The sequence below is a fragment of the Octodon degus genome, unplaced genomic scaffold, assembly GCF_000260255.1.
Source record: "Octodon degus isolate 3935 unplaced genomic scaffold, OctDeg1.0 scaffold00074, whole genome shotgun sequence".
Lineage (NCBI taxonomy): Eukaryota > Metazoa > Chordata > Mammalia > Rodentia > Octodontidae > Octodon > Octodon degus.
Window position 1 is genome coordinate 3,710,136 of NW_004524650.1, and position 16,108 is coordinate 3,726,243.

Consider the following 16,108-nt stretch of genomic DNA (forward strand, 5'->3'; position numbering starts at 1 on the left):
TTAGATGCTATAGATGGACAAGCTAATTGTTTGAACCAAAATGGGAACATTAACAAACATCACAGCCCTCACTAATAACATTGTGATTTTGCAGTCGTGTAGATTTCCCCTTCAAAAAAAAGCTTGTGACCACCATTTTGTATAGCTTGTCTGGAAACTTCTGTAAATCTTATGTTTTAGTAAAATATTTTTTGTTATTCTAAAAAAAAAAAAAAGAAAAGAAAAAGAAAATATACCCCTTATGAGATGCTTTGGTTCCTTCACTGTTCAGAATGGCGTATTTTAATTTCTAAGTATCTGGTGCTTTTTCGCATTTTTTACATTTCTAATGTATTTCTACTATAATCACATTATACAAATTTTCAACCGTGTTAGCTTATGATCAAATACATGCTATCTCATGATGGATATCCTATGTAAACTTGCAAAGTTCCTTTCCAGTTTCCTAAATGTACGTTAAGCTAAGGTAACTAAACAGTGCTCCAAGTCTCTAATATTTCTTTTCACTTGGAGACAGGGAATCTGATTTTTCTATGAACTGTGAAAAATAAGCAACTTGGTGCATTTCTGTTTCTTTCCAGTTGGCATGTTGTCTCTTCATCTATTTGAAAGCTGTTATTACTAGCATACAATTTAGTATACAATTTATTAAACAATTCAGTTGTTTAATAAACTGACATTTTCAACATTATAAAAATACTATTTTTCTCCCGCCTGCCTATCCACAATACTAAACTTATTGGTTCATTTTAAATATAATGATCACTTTTATAATAGGAACTTTGTATCTGTACATGACTTATCTCAATTCTTTTTTCCATTCTCTTACCCTCCTTTCAATCACACTTCCTCTCATATAATGGCTTCTTTTCCATTTTATCCTTTTCTTTTCCTCTTCCTTTCCCCTTCCCTCATTCCCCTTCCAAATTGAGCATTTTCATCCCTTTTCATAATATCTAGTACATATCCTAGTCTTATATATACTTTGTTTCTCACACACGAAAAACATAGTATTTACATGTGTCTAATTTACTTCATTTAAGAGAACAATCTCAAGGTCCGTCCATTTACCTAGAAATGTCTCAAGCTTACCCTTCTTTATGCCTGAGTCCTGTTTCTTTGTATATAAACCACATCTTTAACCATTAATAAATGGGCATTTGGGCTGTCTCCAAAAGTTAGCTGTTATAAATTGTGCCTCTAAAAACATAAGTGTGCATATACTGCTAAGGTATGATGTTTTTAATTCTTTCAAGAAGATACTAAGAATGGGAATAGCTGGATTCAATGGAACCTCTAGTTTAGGTATTTGAGGAATCTCCACACTGATTTTCAGTGATTTCACTGTCTACACTCCCACCATTTTCCCTAGAAACCCGTCAGTTGATTTCTTGACAATAACTATTTTTTCTACATGAGATATAGCCTCAGCATTTTAAAATCTGCATCCAGTAATTTTCATTTGATTGTTATTGCTTCACATTAATATAACAATTTTCTTGTGCTTTCAGTTTAAGTGAAATAAAATTTTCCTTTCTCTTTTAATCTATCTTTATATTTCAACCTGAAGCAGAGACAGGACAGACTGATCTTGCTTTTCTATCCAGTCTGAAAACTGCCTCACAACTTGTCTAGACCAGTATTATCTTCTATACAAAGTAACACTGAGCCACAAAGTAATCTAAGACTTCATTTTTGGAGCAATTTTAAATTCACAGCAAAACTGAGAAGAGATTTTTCATAGACATACTTCTTATCCTCACAAATGCAGATTGTCCTCCATCATTTTCCAGCAGAGCAGCAAATTTATTGCAACTGATGAACCTATGTTGACACATCAAAAGCACACAAAGCCCATAGTTTACTTAACACTGCTGTCACACATTCTTCGATTTGTATGGTGGTATTAACCATTATAATATCAAATTTTCACTGCTCTAAAAATTCCGTGGTTCCACTCCATCCTAACCCCTAGTAATTACTTTTTACCATCTCCATATTTTTGCCTTTTCCGGAACGTCAAATACTGTAGTTGAAATCACGTACTTTTTTGATTGTCTTTTCACTGAGTAGGCATTTAATGTTCACTCTTTTCTCTTCAATGGCTTCTTGGCCTATTTCCCTTTAACATGGAACAACATAGGTCACTGTCTGTACACACCAAAATTATTCATTCCTTTACCTACTATGAAGATGCTATGAACATTTTGCACATTTTTATAAGCTTGCTTCCAATTCTTTTCAATAAATACTGAACACAACTGCTGCACTGTATAGCAGAGTATAATTAGTTTTGCAAGAAAAGATCAGTCTGCTAAAGTACCTTTAGCATTCCAATCAACAAATGAGAGTTCTTGATCTATTCTTCAATGTACTGAATCTTGGCCATTTTAATATATATGCAGGGCTGGCCAAAGAGCTCAGCAGATTAAAACACCTGCAAGCAGGGGCTGGTATCCCCAGGCCCGCAGAGCCAGCCCTGTGCCGAGGGCATGCTGAGCCAGCAATTGAGACTGGGTGTGGTGGTACGCACCTGTAATCCCAGCTCTAGTGAGGCTGTAAACTGGTGGATCACTGAGTCTGATCTAGTAGTGAGACCCTAAAAACCCTGTAGACGCTTCCCTAAAGAAATATACTATATATATATATATATATATATATATATGCATATATTTAATGTGCACAAACTGATAAAATGTGACATATGTATGTATATTCATAAAACTAACACTACAAAAGAATACAGATGCTCCTCTGGATCAGGAGGTCCCTTATCTGTGTTGCTACTGTGCTGCACTGACAACTGGTGGTCAACTTGTAACAGCAAACTGAACTGAATCAATGCATTGTTGGGTGTGGGAGACCCACCAGAGGGTTGTTGCCCCTAACATAAAAAAAATAAAAAAAGAGAGAAAAGTGGAGAAGAGAAGCTATACAGAGCTATTAGTTTGCCTGGAGGAGCTTGTCATGTTGGTTTTAGTGATGAACTTAGTTGTTCTCATCATCAAAAGTGCTTGGGACCTTAGAAATGACTACAGTTCACTTTGGGGGTGTAGTTGTCCCCCTAAAGCCTCATGCCAGTCATTGGGGTACAAGTCTAGAGTTGGTGATTAAGTCATGATCCAAGGCTGGGATTATGGGTATAAGTGCTACACCTACCCTGGGGCAGATAGTCTGAAGGCAATAGAAGGAAAGGAGAGAGGCCTGCCCTTGCCAATGCTGCCACTGCTCCTCCCTTTTGCCTTTGCTCTTTGCTGTTTTCTACCACCACAAACTGCGGTGCTCTGTCACGTGGCACTCTGCCAGCCAAGTATGGACTGAAACCTTCACAAACTATGAGCTAAATAAACCTTTCCTTCCTTAGTTCTGGGTGTCAGGTATTTTGTCCCAGCAACAAGAAAAGTAACTGAGACAGGGCAGCTCTGGTCCCTACTCTGAGCATTGCTTCATGGTTCTGGAAGGGAATATGGTGCACTGCTCAGTCTCCTAGAGAAGCTTGTTCTACTGGCTTTCCTGATAGGAGCCCAGCTATTATCGCTGGAAGAACTTTGGATCTTACTGTTGCTGAGAACGGCTGTGGTACTTTTTGAAGGAGCTCTGGTTCTTACTTTTGAACACTGTTTCTGGGCTCTAGTTCAGATCTCGCCAACCTGCTGGCACACATCCTTCCTCCTGTTGGCACAGACTTTCTAGCTTCCACTACCCACCTGTAGGCCGTCACATTGCAGATTCATGAAATAGGCCTGTATGACAATGTCATGGGCTCTTAGCCTCCAGCTGAACTTGTAGGGAGCACTGTGATGTGCTCTAGGTCATCAACTGGACTCATGCAGGATGTTACCATGGGATCCAGGCCCTCAGTTGATTCTTCGGTCTTTAATATGTGGACAGATTTCCTGCAATCTTTTTGTATATGACTCTTTGGGTGACTATTTCAAAATAATGCTATAAATTATATGTCGTATATTGTTTTCCCTTGCGAACCCTGACTACAACAATAATCCAGTACTGATTTAAAGTATCTGACAGAAAATTTAACTAAACTCAAAATAACAAAACTTGAAGTTGACATGCTCTTACTACTACACTGAATCCAAGGAAATAAACTGTTGTATAGGTATTATGAATAAGCAAAACGTAGTTCAACATGTACAGGAAGATGTCCATAGGTTATCTGCAAATACTGCACCATTTTACATAAAAGGACTTGAAAACTCCCAAGTTTCCTTTTGTCACTTGCTACTCCACACTCCACTGTCCTTACCCTCAGAATGCCTAGTAACCATCAATGTGCTTTAGATTAGTTTGAATTCTTAAGAGTTTTATATTTAATAGAATCATACAGGATTCTATTAAATATAAATATAAATATATAATCTTTTTTCTGCCCATGTTTCCCACAATATAATCCTGATGTTGTAATGAGTAATTCATTCTATACAAATGCACATATTCCACTATATGTAAAACACCAAAGTCAAAACAGCAATCTATCTATTCATCTGTTCATGGACCTTTGGATTGTTTTAGGTTTGAGTTATTACAAATAAAGCTGCTAAGAACATTCATATGTTAGTTTTTAAATAAACGTCTGTCTTCATTTTTGTTAAGTAAATAAATGTCTAGAAGACAAATATGGTCACACAGTAAGTGTATTAATTGAAGAAACTGTCATACTGTGCTCCAATGTACTCCCACAATTTTACATTCCCAAAAGGGCTTCAGTGTCACAGTTCTTCCTTTCTACCAATGCCTAGTATGGTCTTTTTAAGTTCTAGTCATTCTAATGGGTATATATGTTATCTACTAGTTTCAATGTACATTTAACCAATAAATTATTTAGATGCTAAGCATCTTTTTCATGCTTATATGCCATCTAATTCTCTTTTCTGCTGAACTATCAATTCAAGTACTTTGGCCAATGTATTACTATTAGTATTGGGTTGAACTTACAGGTGATGAAGTTATATACGTTCCAAATATAAATACTTTATCAGCTATACGCCTCATAAGTATGTTCATATGTTCTGTCCCTTAATGGCCTTTTCATTACTTTGCTTGAAGAGCAGAAATATTTACTTATAAAGTGAAGACCTACGTGTTTTTTTATAGACTGTGCTTTTAGAGTTATATCTATTCTACTGAGCCATCTCCCTGGCCCTGTATGCAATACTGACAGCACTCTGTTGCAAAGTCTCCCTGTGAATGGACTTTTCACCTTCATCAAAATTCAGTAGTTCATAATTATATGAATTTACTTTCAGACTCTTTGTGTTCCACTGAGAAATTTGTATTTTTATACCAATATCATATTGTATTGATTACTGCAGCTTTACAGTAATTCTAAAACCAGATAATGAATGTTCTGACTTTGACTTCCTTAACCCTTTTTTTAGAGCTAGCATGTAGACATTTAAAATGTAACCTTGAATTATCAAAATCTTTTAAAGTTAGATTTAATATTGCATTACTTCATATAAAATGTTATTAATCTTACTGTTAAATTCCATTTATCTTCACTTCAGGCTTAACTGCTGCCATACAAATCTATATAGATAACAAGCCCCACAAAGTATGATATAAAATTCTTATTTATGTAGCAGATATAACAAAGTTAAACTCAGAACTGTTTTAAAATTTTTCTTTACATATATACTTACCATTTCTGGTTCTCTTTACTATTTTTCTGCAGTTCCCAGTCTATATAGTCACATTCCATTCAGTGTGTACAGGTTTTAATACAAGAAAGGTATTTGTCCTATTAGATGTCCTTTTCTTTGATGCTTTTAAGATTTACTTTTTACTGTTTCTATATGTTTTCTTTATATTTTTGAAATTTCCTCACACATCCCTCCATTTGTTCATTATTTCAGTCTTTTCACTTAAGAGTGAAAAATATGTATCGTCCCTGTCTGCTAATTCTGATATATAGGTTACTATACAAAATGACTGTGGAGTGTTGCTTCTATAGTTTATGGATTGTATTTTCCAACTTCTTCATATGATTTGCAATTTTTTTGAGGGGGAGTGAGGCCGCTCAGGATGCCTTCAGGGAAGGTCTGGTTTGGCTTGAGGATGAGGGGATCGAACCACGGCATCCTAAGCCTGACTGCTTTGTTTCAGCAAGCACTTAAACACACCTGAGCTAATGGGCAGGCTCCCGTGACTTGTCATTTTTTTGATGGCAGGCAATTGATACTGATTAATAATATCTGCAGGAAGACTGAATTATGTTGTCCTTTTTGGGGTTTTTTAGATCAGGTAGGCAATTAAAGTACTGACAAAGCCTTCGTATCTTCTGGGTTTAGACTTTCAGTTTCTTAGATAAGTGGCACTTGTTAAAAACATTATTTCTTTTGTAATTTTTCTAAAGTTCTGAGCTTTCTGTAGTCTTTAAAGCTTGAGATACTCTCCAAAATGTCTGCATTTTGACTGAAAAGAACTCCAATGTCTCATATAGAATTACCATTTACTTCAGCCCCAGAGAAGGCAATTTCCCATAATTCTTGCAACATCTTAATCTACACACATGTAACGCAGGCATAACCCAACCTTTTGGATGAAGTGAATCAAACTCTGTCCTTGTACAATACCCACACTTCTAGGCCATTTCTTTTTCAAAAGGATCCTTCTCCATAAAACACACATGTTTAAGGGGCTCTGGATTCCAATCTCAAATATCCTCAATTCAGTGAGACATCTATACTTCGCTTGGCCTCCACTACCCTGAGCTACAAAGGTAAGGTACCCCAAAGAGTAGTCAGGAAATTTACATCATGCTTCTCTTCACTCAGGGATAATCATCTCTTAGTTTCTGCTTATCAGCTTACTATGTGTCCTATTCAATTAGACAGTTTTTGGTTTTAGGGGTAGAAACTGCTACCAGCAACTCTCATAACTTTGAGTATTATTTGTAGAAACATTTCAAGTATCTCCTATTATGTACTAATAAAAAAGAAAAGCAGAACTGCAGACATTTAAACCTATTTGCTCAATTATTTGTACATGATACCTTAATTATCAAAATCATGGCTTTATGATTACTACACAGAAAAACTAGTACTTAGGAATACATAGCAACAAATTCATCTTCACATTATATTTGGTTAAGTACTTCATTGTAATTTTTAGTTTACTGAAACATTAAAAATGTACATGTGTATTTCAAGAGGCACATATACACAACAGCTATGTAGGGGAAAATAAAACGCCTTCTAGGCTTTCCCAATCCTTTCACTAACTAGTTCCTTAAGCAAGTATTTCAGGAAAAGATACAGGGACATCGAGAACAAAAACAAAACACTTTAGTTTCACATCAATAGTGTGAAATCAAGGGCTTGTAAGGTAAATTCTTTCAATTAGTAAGAATCAGACTCGAGATTTGGTCGATCAGCCATACACTAAAAATCTAAAACTTTGTAAACTCCTAGCAGATGTTAAAATAATTGAAATTTCAGATATATAGAATTTAAAAGAAACTCTTAACTTCATTTATTTATTTTATTTATTTTTTATTTTTTTTTTTGCGGAACCAAGGATTGAACTCAGACCCTTGCGCTTGCCCGGGAAGCGCTTATTCTACTGAGCCATCTCCCCTGCCCCTTTTTTTATTTTTATTTTTTGAAACTCTTAACTTTAAACTCTAAATAAATCACCTTAAATTTATAAAAAGAAACTGAAACAAAATACTACAACGAAAAATGGATGCCACACGAAGAACACTATATATAAGTACCTTAGATTTTAAGTTTATGCTTCAAAGCTTATGATATAATTATTCAAAAATATATGCACACAAACACAACAACCTAAACATAAGAAAAATACACAAAGGGAACGTGAAGAAATCTTAACATGAAAGAAAAAGTTGTACTTTTGTGATGACAAGGGATCGCTGTGGCAGAACAGGCCTTAGTCCCAGCTATTTAGCGGCTGAGGAAGGAAGATCACTTGAGCAAGGAGTTTAATGACAACACGGACACTACAGTGAGAACTTATCTCAATAAATAAATTAATTAATAAAAATCAAGGATTTTGAATGTACTCTAAACACAATGAAATTAAAAATTTCTGAAGTGACAAGATACGGCCAATTACTGAGATCTAATCATTATATATATATGTTTACTGAAATGGTACACTAAACCCCATCAATAATACTATACGTAAAATATAGTTTGACTTTTGAAAGATTAGTCACGTAGTTAAAAACAAATACAATATTTTAGCACTATGGGAACAGTTCTGTGGTAGAAGGCTGTGAACCACGTGTGAGGTCACAGGACACACTCAATTTCTTTTAAAATGTTTCAACACAGCACTTACAAATAAGGGCTATTGTGGTACAGATTAATTTTAGTATTAATTTTCTGCTCTAGCACATCACAAATGATAGGCTGTTAAGAGAATAAAGCTTACCTGTAACTACCATGCCGCTCATATTAGAGTTTGGACTACTGAGAACACTGCCTGAGAGTAGTTCGTCAGATCCTCTCTATAAACACACACAAAAACAAGTATAAGGCATTACTGAATTCAAAAATATTAATCTGAAAACCTCTCACATGTAACACTTCAAATATTCATTTAAAAACCAGTATCAAATTCTATACTACTGGTAATATACATGTAGGAAAAAAATTAGGTTCCATAATCAAAAAATTTTGGAAGCTAAGTCAATTTTTAACCAAAAACTCAAACACAGGAGCTACATTTTCTCAAAACATATTATTATGTTTCATCTCAGGAGCCTTTTATCTATCCAGATAAATCATATTCTTAAAATCTGAAATTCATACTGATGAGTTAAACATCATCACCATTAAAAGTAAGTATATGTATCACTGATTTAAAAACACTGAATATAAAAGCAAAATTTAAGGAATGAGAAGTTTCACTGCAAAAGTAAAATGATTAAATCATGTCCTAAAATCCTTTAGAGACAAGTATAGATTCAGATGTTCACAAACTGCAGTTATTTGGTCAGTCAAATAGCTCAGCGCATTAAAGGGCCTACTTAGGCAGACGCAGGGGCTGGGGGTTGAATCCTGGGGCCTGCCATGCCGGCCCCGCCCCCACGGCATGCTGAGATGGCAATTGAGACTGGGCACAGTGATGCATGCCTGTGATCTCAGGTCTTGGGAGGCTGTAAACAGGAGGATCACTATGAGTCCAATCTACATAGCAAGACCCGTCTACATAGCAAGATCCAGTAGACCCTGCTCTAAATACAAAAACAAAAAACAAAAAACAAAAAACCCTTCAGTTATTCAAACTATGCCCAGCCTATGGCACTACTGGGAGGTGGTGGAATTTCAAGAGGTGGAGCCACCGGTGTTTTAGCTATCAGTATTCTGAAAATGTATAGCTGATTTAAACAACTAATCAATATGAAGGCGAATGAAACCATTAAAATTAAAAAATAAATACATTTAAAGATAATCTATGAAAGCATTTAAATAAGTCCAAAAACCAAATTAACATTAGGATTTATGATGATTTGTGTTTAAACTCATCTGCTGGGTTTAAGCTCACAAATAAAATATGAATATGGTAAACAAAAGAAATTCATAGGTCATCTCCCTTAAATATTTTTAAATGTTCTCTAAGCATCAAATGTTCAGGGAAATACAAGAGGAAAAAAAAAGTTTCAAACCACATTAATACATTATTTATACCAAGTCTAATTTACAATCAAGGTATTAAAGAGTTAACATGACATAATTAGGTTATATGGGGTATAACTGGATATACTTCACAGATTTTTTTCAAAGTATAGTTCCTTAGCCTAGCATTAGACCTGGAAATCTGTTGTCAACTTATCTTCTTAGCTCTATCTCAGACATACTAAATAAGAAAACAGGTGGGTCCAGGAATCCAATTTTAACATACTAAAATTTAAGAACCACTAATTTGTATTATCGGTTCACAATCAGTAAGAAATCTTGTCTGCTTTTTGTTTTCATACTGAGTATTCAAATATGGCTAACTAAAAAAAAGCTCTGGAGTTCAGTTTTCATTTATCAACTGTGTAACTATATTTAATCATCTTAATCCTTAAATTCTTCATTTGTGAAGTATAGATATATCTATATCACAGTCCTTAGAATTAAATGTAATAATTATGCATGACTGTCATGTATCTGACTCATATTAGTAGTGCTCACTGCAATAGTCCCAAGTGTGATCAAAGCACAGGTCCATACAAATTTGTTAATATATGCAATGGTTTGTGTAAGTGTTCCCATGTGATGAAGATTTGATGCCCAGCCTATGGCACTACTGGGAGATGGTGGAATTTCAAGAGATGGAGACCAATGGGATGTTCTAATTAACTGGAGGCTTATATTTACGGGATACTAGGACCTCGGATGCATTCTCCTCTTCTCTCTGGTGCTTTCCTGGCCATGACATGAACAGGCTTCTGCCATGGTGCAACCTTATCCACATACTATTCTCTCCATCACCATGGAAGGTCTCCCAAGACCTTAAGTAGATTCCTGAAAACTCAAAATGTGCCAAACTCTGCATATACTTTGTTCTTTCCTATATGTTCCACAACACTACCATTTAATACTAAAAGTAATCTGTCCTTACATGTTTTATATTCTGGCAATTCCTTTGCATCACTGTTCTTTGGGGCCATTATTAGGTAAAATAAAGGTTACTTAACATAAGCACTGCCATGCCTCAACAGCCCATTTGGTGTCTTGTCATCTAAAACAGCTACTAAGTGACTAATATGCAGTTATCATGTATACTGTGGATAGTCTAGATGACAAGATCAATCACACCCACAGGTAGGATAAGGCAAGGCACCCAGAGATTTTTCACCACATTGCTCAGAATAAATTACAATTAAAAATATATATATATATTTTTGGGGGGGAACTAGGGACCAAACTTGGGACCTTGCACTTTGTAGGCGGGTGCATTTGCCACTGAGTTATTTCCCCAGCCCTGATGAGCTATTGACTTTACGAATATTCATTTTGTATTTTCAAACCAAGAATGACCAAGGATAAATATATCAAAGAATGTAAAATCACAAGGGAGGACTATTCGTATTTTTTGGCTTTTGCTCTATCAGATAACTTAAAATTACTTCGAAGCAACACAGAATGGAAGTTTCTTACATAGAATAAAACCAGCCCATTCATAAATTAATAGAATTGCAAATCAGATATTAAAAAAAATTAATTCTTTATACTCACTTGAACCAGTTAATGTATATTCAACATCTATAGGAACTTAGTTTGTCAAAACCAATCTAAGTACTCCTCCATCAGCTTTCAGAATTTTATCTAACCTCTTTTCAAATGTGTATCATCAGGATATTCTCTAGCTATTTGTTTTCTTAGGTGGGAATACGACTTACGGTATACAAGATACTCTCATACTCTTTCCTACAATGAATCTTTATGCATGGCAAAGTCTTTTTTTTTTTCATGTGCGGTCAATTTTGGTCTTTAAATTTTTTCCTATCTGTTAAGAAAGTATAATCATCACCATAAATGAAAAGTTAGTATTGAATTATTTGCAATTTGGGGAATTTTTTTTCCAGTACCAGAAATAGAACTCAGGATCTTGCACTTGCCAAGTAGGTACTGTGCCAATAAGCTATATCCTATTTAGAGAATTTAAAAGTACTACTGAAGAATATTTTTATTAACTATATAGTTATTTTAAAAAGTAATTATGCCCATCTCTAACAAAACTAGACAAAAAAAAGGAGATACAAATGGACCATTTTGTATCTGTAAATACAAAATAGGATATACAGCTACTTTCTCTTAATTCAATGAGAAGAAAGATTTGTACTAATAGTATTTGGACAGGATATCATGTCTGCATCTTGTACTATGAATAACCACTAAGAAGATAACAATATGCAATGTATTAATTATTGAAATTGTCCTATTAATCGATTTTGAAAGTGTCTCATTGCTGTATCTCAATAAAATTTTAAAAAGTATTACAGTAAAAGACACATTGGCATTAAAAAAAGTAAGTATGCTCATCTTTCCACTGAATAAAAATCTCACAACTACTATACTCAAAATTATCACACTTACTGATGGAACAATTTTACAAGAAATATTACCATCCATTTGTTTAACTTACAATATATATGAATTATATGAGTTAATGGTAATAACTGATAGTGATTCCATTTTAGTGCCTGTTGATACATATCATGTTAACAGTACTTTTAAAACTCAGAATCAAAATCTTTACTAATATGTACTCTTTAAAAAATTCATCTATTATAAGAAAAGAAATTAAAGACTGGCATGTATCTTGCTACCTCTGACCACAGAAACTTCTGCTTGTGTATTAATAACTTGCAAAAAAACTAGCATCCTAAATAAATAATTAGGAAAACATCCACAAAGGATGATATAATTTATATGCCAATCCAAGGAAGAAACATTTAAAATATGAGACCACATAAACAAAGCACAAAATTACAAATTTGAGGCTATTTGGCATTAATTCATTAATTTTAATATTCTTCTTTATTATCATATTTATTGTATATTCTTCTCAATGTACTTTTTCTCCTCCTCCCCACCCCCCGTACCAAGGATAGAATGCAGGACTTCCTGCTTACCAGGCAGCCAGGTGCTTATGCCACTGAGCTCTCTCTCTGGCACTTCACTTTACTTTTTCAATCCAACTACCATCTGTTATTCCCAGGTAAAAAGCTAGGGCTATCTGTAAGGCAAGAACTGCTAGACTAAAGATGATGAGTCCTTGGCCTCCTCTAGAATCCAGGACTAGATCTGGTCATAAACTTTCTCCTTTTAAAGAAATCTAGGGAATCACAACAGATGTGGGCCAAGGACACAAATATCAAGTTCCTGAGGAAAATCAGATTCTGAGAAAGAAGGTACAAACTATGGTAGTATCTATGTTCTACGAAACACAGAGCAAAGATATGGGAAACTAGAAAGCATATAACTCATATAACTTATCAAAATGTACAAGACAAAGCTTGAAAACATATTGTATGTGGCTGTACACCCACAAATCTGGGAAGCTATGGAAGGATGCCTGAGCAACCTGGCACAACTATCTCAAAATAAGAAATTTTTAAAAGGCCTGGGGATGTAGCTCAGGGCAAAGTTCATGAAGTCAAGTATATATATATATATATATATATGTTAACCACAAAACGTACACATGAATGGCATGCTGAAGAGGATCAATAAAACCAAGTTGTGTTTGTAAATAGGATCTCAAGTCCGCATCTTGTGCAGCAATTAACCACTAAGAAGAATGTATGCAGTGTGTTAGTTATTGAAACTGTCCTAGCGATTTGATTTGAAACTGTCTCATTGCTATTTGTTTATCAATAAAATTATGAAAAAAAAAACACCAAGTTGATTGTTTTTTAAAAGACAACAAAATAAACAATCTCTAGGGAGCCTAACCTCCTCCTCTCCTCAAAAAGAATTACAAAATTATGCATCAGCCCAAGTAGCCAAAAACAAAAGATTAGGGATCAGTGAACCAACAGCATGAAAGAAACTAGGTAAAGTGAATATTATGGAGTACACTAATAACATTTTCTCACACCAGCAGGACTTCCACTTGTAAGAAATCAACTTCTACCCTATTTATGCCAGTGCTCTGCAACCTTCATTGTAAGATACATGTACATGTAACATGGAGAGAAAAATGGCACTTATGATTTTAACTTAATTGGCTCTTTAACTTAATTGGGGTAAATGAAAGGGAACTGGATTGTTACCAGATTCACAAACAAAACAGAATTTTGTGACAGAGACCAATATAAACAGGAAAATTGAGATGTTTTCAATGAATACATGTAAAATATCTTAAAGACTTTTAAGACATAAGAAAACAAAACATAAAAGGAAATATTGATAAATTCTACAAAATGGTCACAAATGTCTATGTCTGTATTTAACCAATAACTAAAAACCTTAAAAATTGTATTAAAATTTGTGATATTCTGAAATATGTATTTGGTCTTCACCCCCCTTTCCTGACATTTAAAAGCCTAAAATTATTGGAAAATCTCCAAAATGACAGGACATTTTTGTAAGTTAGTGAGTTGACTTATAGGTTATAAGGTAACTTCAGAGTGGGGAAGGTCACTGGAAGACCACCAGATAGGTAAGAAGAATGCAACTTTCAGTATCAGCCTCCAACCCCTGAGAAAGAAGTTTAAGTTGGTCAGCAATGACCAGTAATGTCATCAATCATGCAAATGTCATTAAGTTTCCATAAAAATCTGAAAGAATGGAGTTTGGAAAGCTTCTACATAGCCCTGTAGAGTATCTGTAACAATGACTTAAACACTGATTATTTGTGCCTGTCTTTCATTTATTTTGTATAGTTATAGTCTCCTTAATACCTTAAATTTTGAGTCAGATTCCTATTCAGCTCTATGCAGACATGTAAAGTACTTAAGGAGTGTCCACCTAAAAATTCCCAATACATTTATCTAACCTCCTCTGTGCTTTTTTTTTTTTTTTTTTTTTTGCGGAACTGGGGATTGAACTCAGTCCCTTGCACTTGCCAGGGAAGCACTTATTGCACTGAGCCATCTCCCCGGCCCCTCCTCTGTGCTTTAAGATTGAAGACATGAAGATAAATATGAAGAAATCTTAAGAGTTGACTTTGCAGATAGATCACCTCCTGATTTGAACTGTCTACCTAAGTAGGAACAAACAAGGCAGGAGCAATCATTTCACAGTCAGAATCTCCAGAGACAGACTGCCCCAAAGCCAGCAGAGACCAGATATAATGATCAACCAGACCACAGCTTGACCAAGACTGCTTAACTATGCATACTTGTTGCCCTCATCTTCCAATTCCCCTCCTCACTTTCCTTTATTTAAACCTAAAGCTTTTTTTCACTGTTCCTTAAAGACAAGAATGAAGAAGGCATAGCCTGGAATGCTTGGTCTCCCTTTCTCTTCCCATATTGGTTTACTGAGAACAGGGATGTAACTCAGTGGTACAGTGCTTGCCTGGCAAATACAAGGCCCTGAGTTTGATTCCTGTAACCAAAAAATACATTTTTAAAAGCTCATTTGGCTTTACTGAATAAATTTCTTTCCTACTTTCTCCATTATTTTTTCATTTAACTTTTGAGATATACAGCTTAACCCCATCTACTACTAGGACTCTGTCACCAATCAGGGCCCGTATATTTCTCCATGCCTTTTTTTCCCATACCTCACACATTTCTTCGTCCTATTATTTATAAAATCCTTTAGGCATGTACAAGCTTTTTCTAATCCCAATTTAAGTTGATCAGGGAACAAATACAATTTGGGACTGGCATCTGGAAGGCAATCTTGTGGAATCCGGGTCTATCTCCAGATAAATAATGAATGTAAGAATTGAACTGCATTAAACAACAATAGCTGGCATCTGCTACAGCATAATTGTTTGCCTGCTTGAGGGGTGGAATCTCCCTATCTTTTTGGGTCACAGAAACCTTTGTGTTGACTGCTGTAGTGTCTTCCAACACTTAACAAAGACATTCAGAAAAACACTGAAAAAATTAAAATATGCAAAGAAAGAGATTGCAAAAAATAATTTTTAACTAGGTTGCAAGAACTTGTGGTCATACCAAAAACATTTATGAGTCAACCTCCTCAAAAAACCAGCACGAACTCACCAATAAAAGAACAATAACCAGAATTTATCTTTTAAAACTACAAAATGAGCAAATCTGTATTAAATGGAAGATACAGGCATTTCTTAAAATTTAAAGAGAAACACCAATGCAGATAAAAACCATGGGTATAGAAGGCTACATGTCTATTTTTGTTATTTACGTGAAAAAAGCACTGAAAATAAGAAATCTTTGCATTAGATATCTGTGACAGGGTAAGGAACAGAATATAAAGTACATGAGATAATATTGATAAGGTTCAAGCTTTTTATTATAGATTGAGTTAACATTTTCACAATTAAATTTTGAAAAAAAAATCAAGATTCTAGGGAGAAAACAAGGTCAAGCTAGCAAAGTATCACTCAAAATATTTCTGTAAAAGAACGAATGTAACAAAAATATTAAGCCCAAAAAGTATCAAGATGGCAGTTTAAGACCTTCAAGTAAAAC

At 34.7% G+C, this 16,108-nt stretch overlaps 1 protein-coding gene across 5 annotated transcripts in view; it reads right to left on the bottom strand.

Annotated features, from left to right (window-relative positions):
- Ptbp2 (polypyrimidine tract binding protein 2) overlaps positions 1–16,108 on the bottom strand; it is a 70,065-nt gene that overhangs the window by 42,024 nt on the left and 11,933 nt on the right. For all 5 annotated transcript variants that reach the window (XM_004635691.3, XM_004635692.3, XM_023720339.1 and 2 more), the window contains exon 3: positions 8,419–8,494. In XM_004635691.3, the coding sequence (XP_004635748.1) occupies positions 8,419–8,440 (22 nt within the window). In that variant the 5' untranslated portion in view covers positions 8,441–8,494. The remainder of the gene's footprint in view (positions 1–8,418; positions 8,495–16,108) is intronic.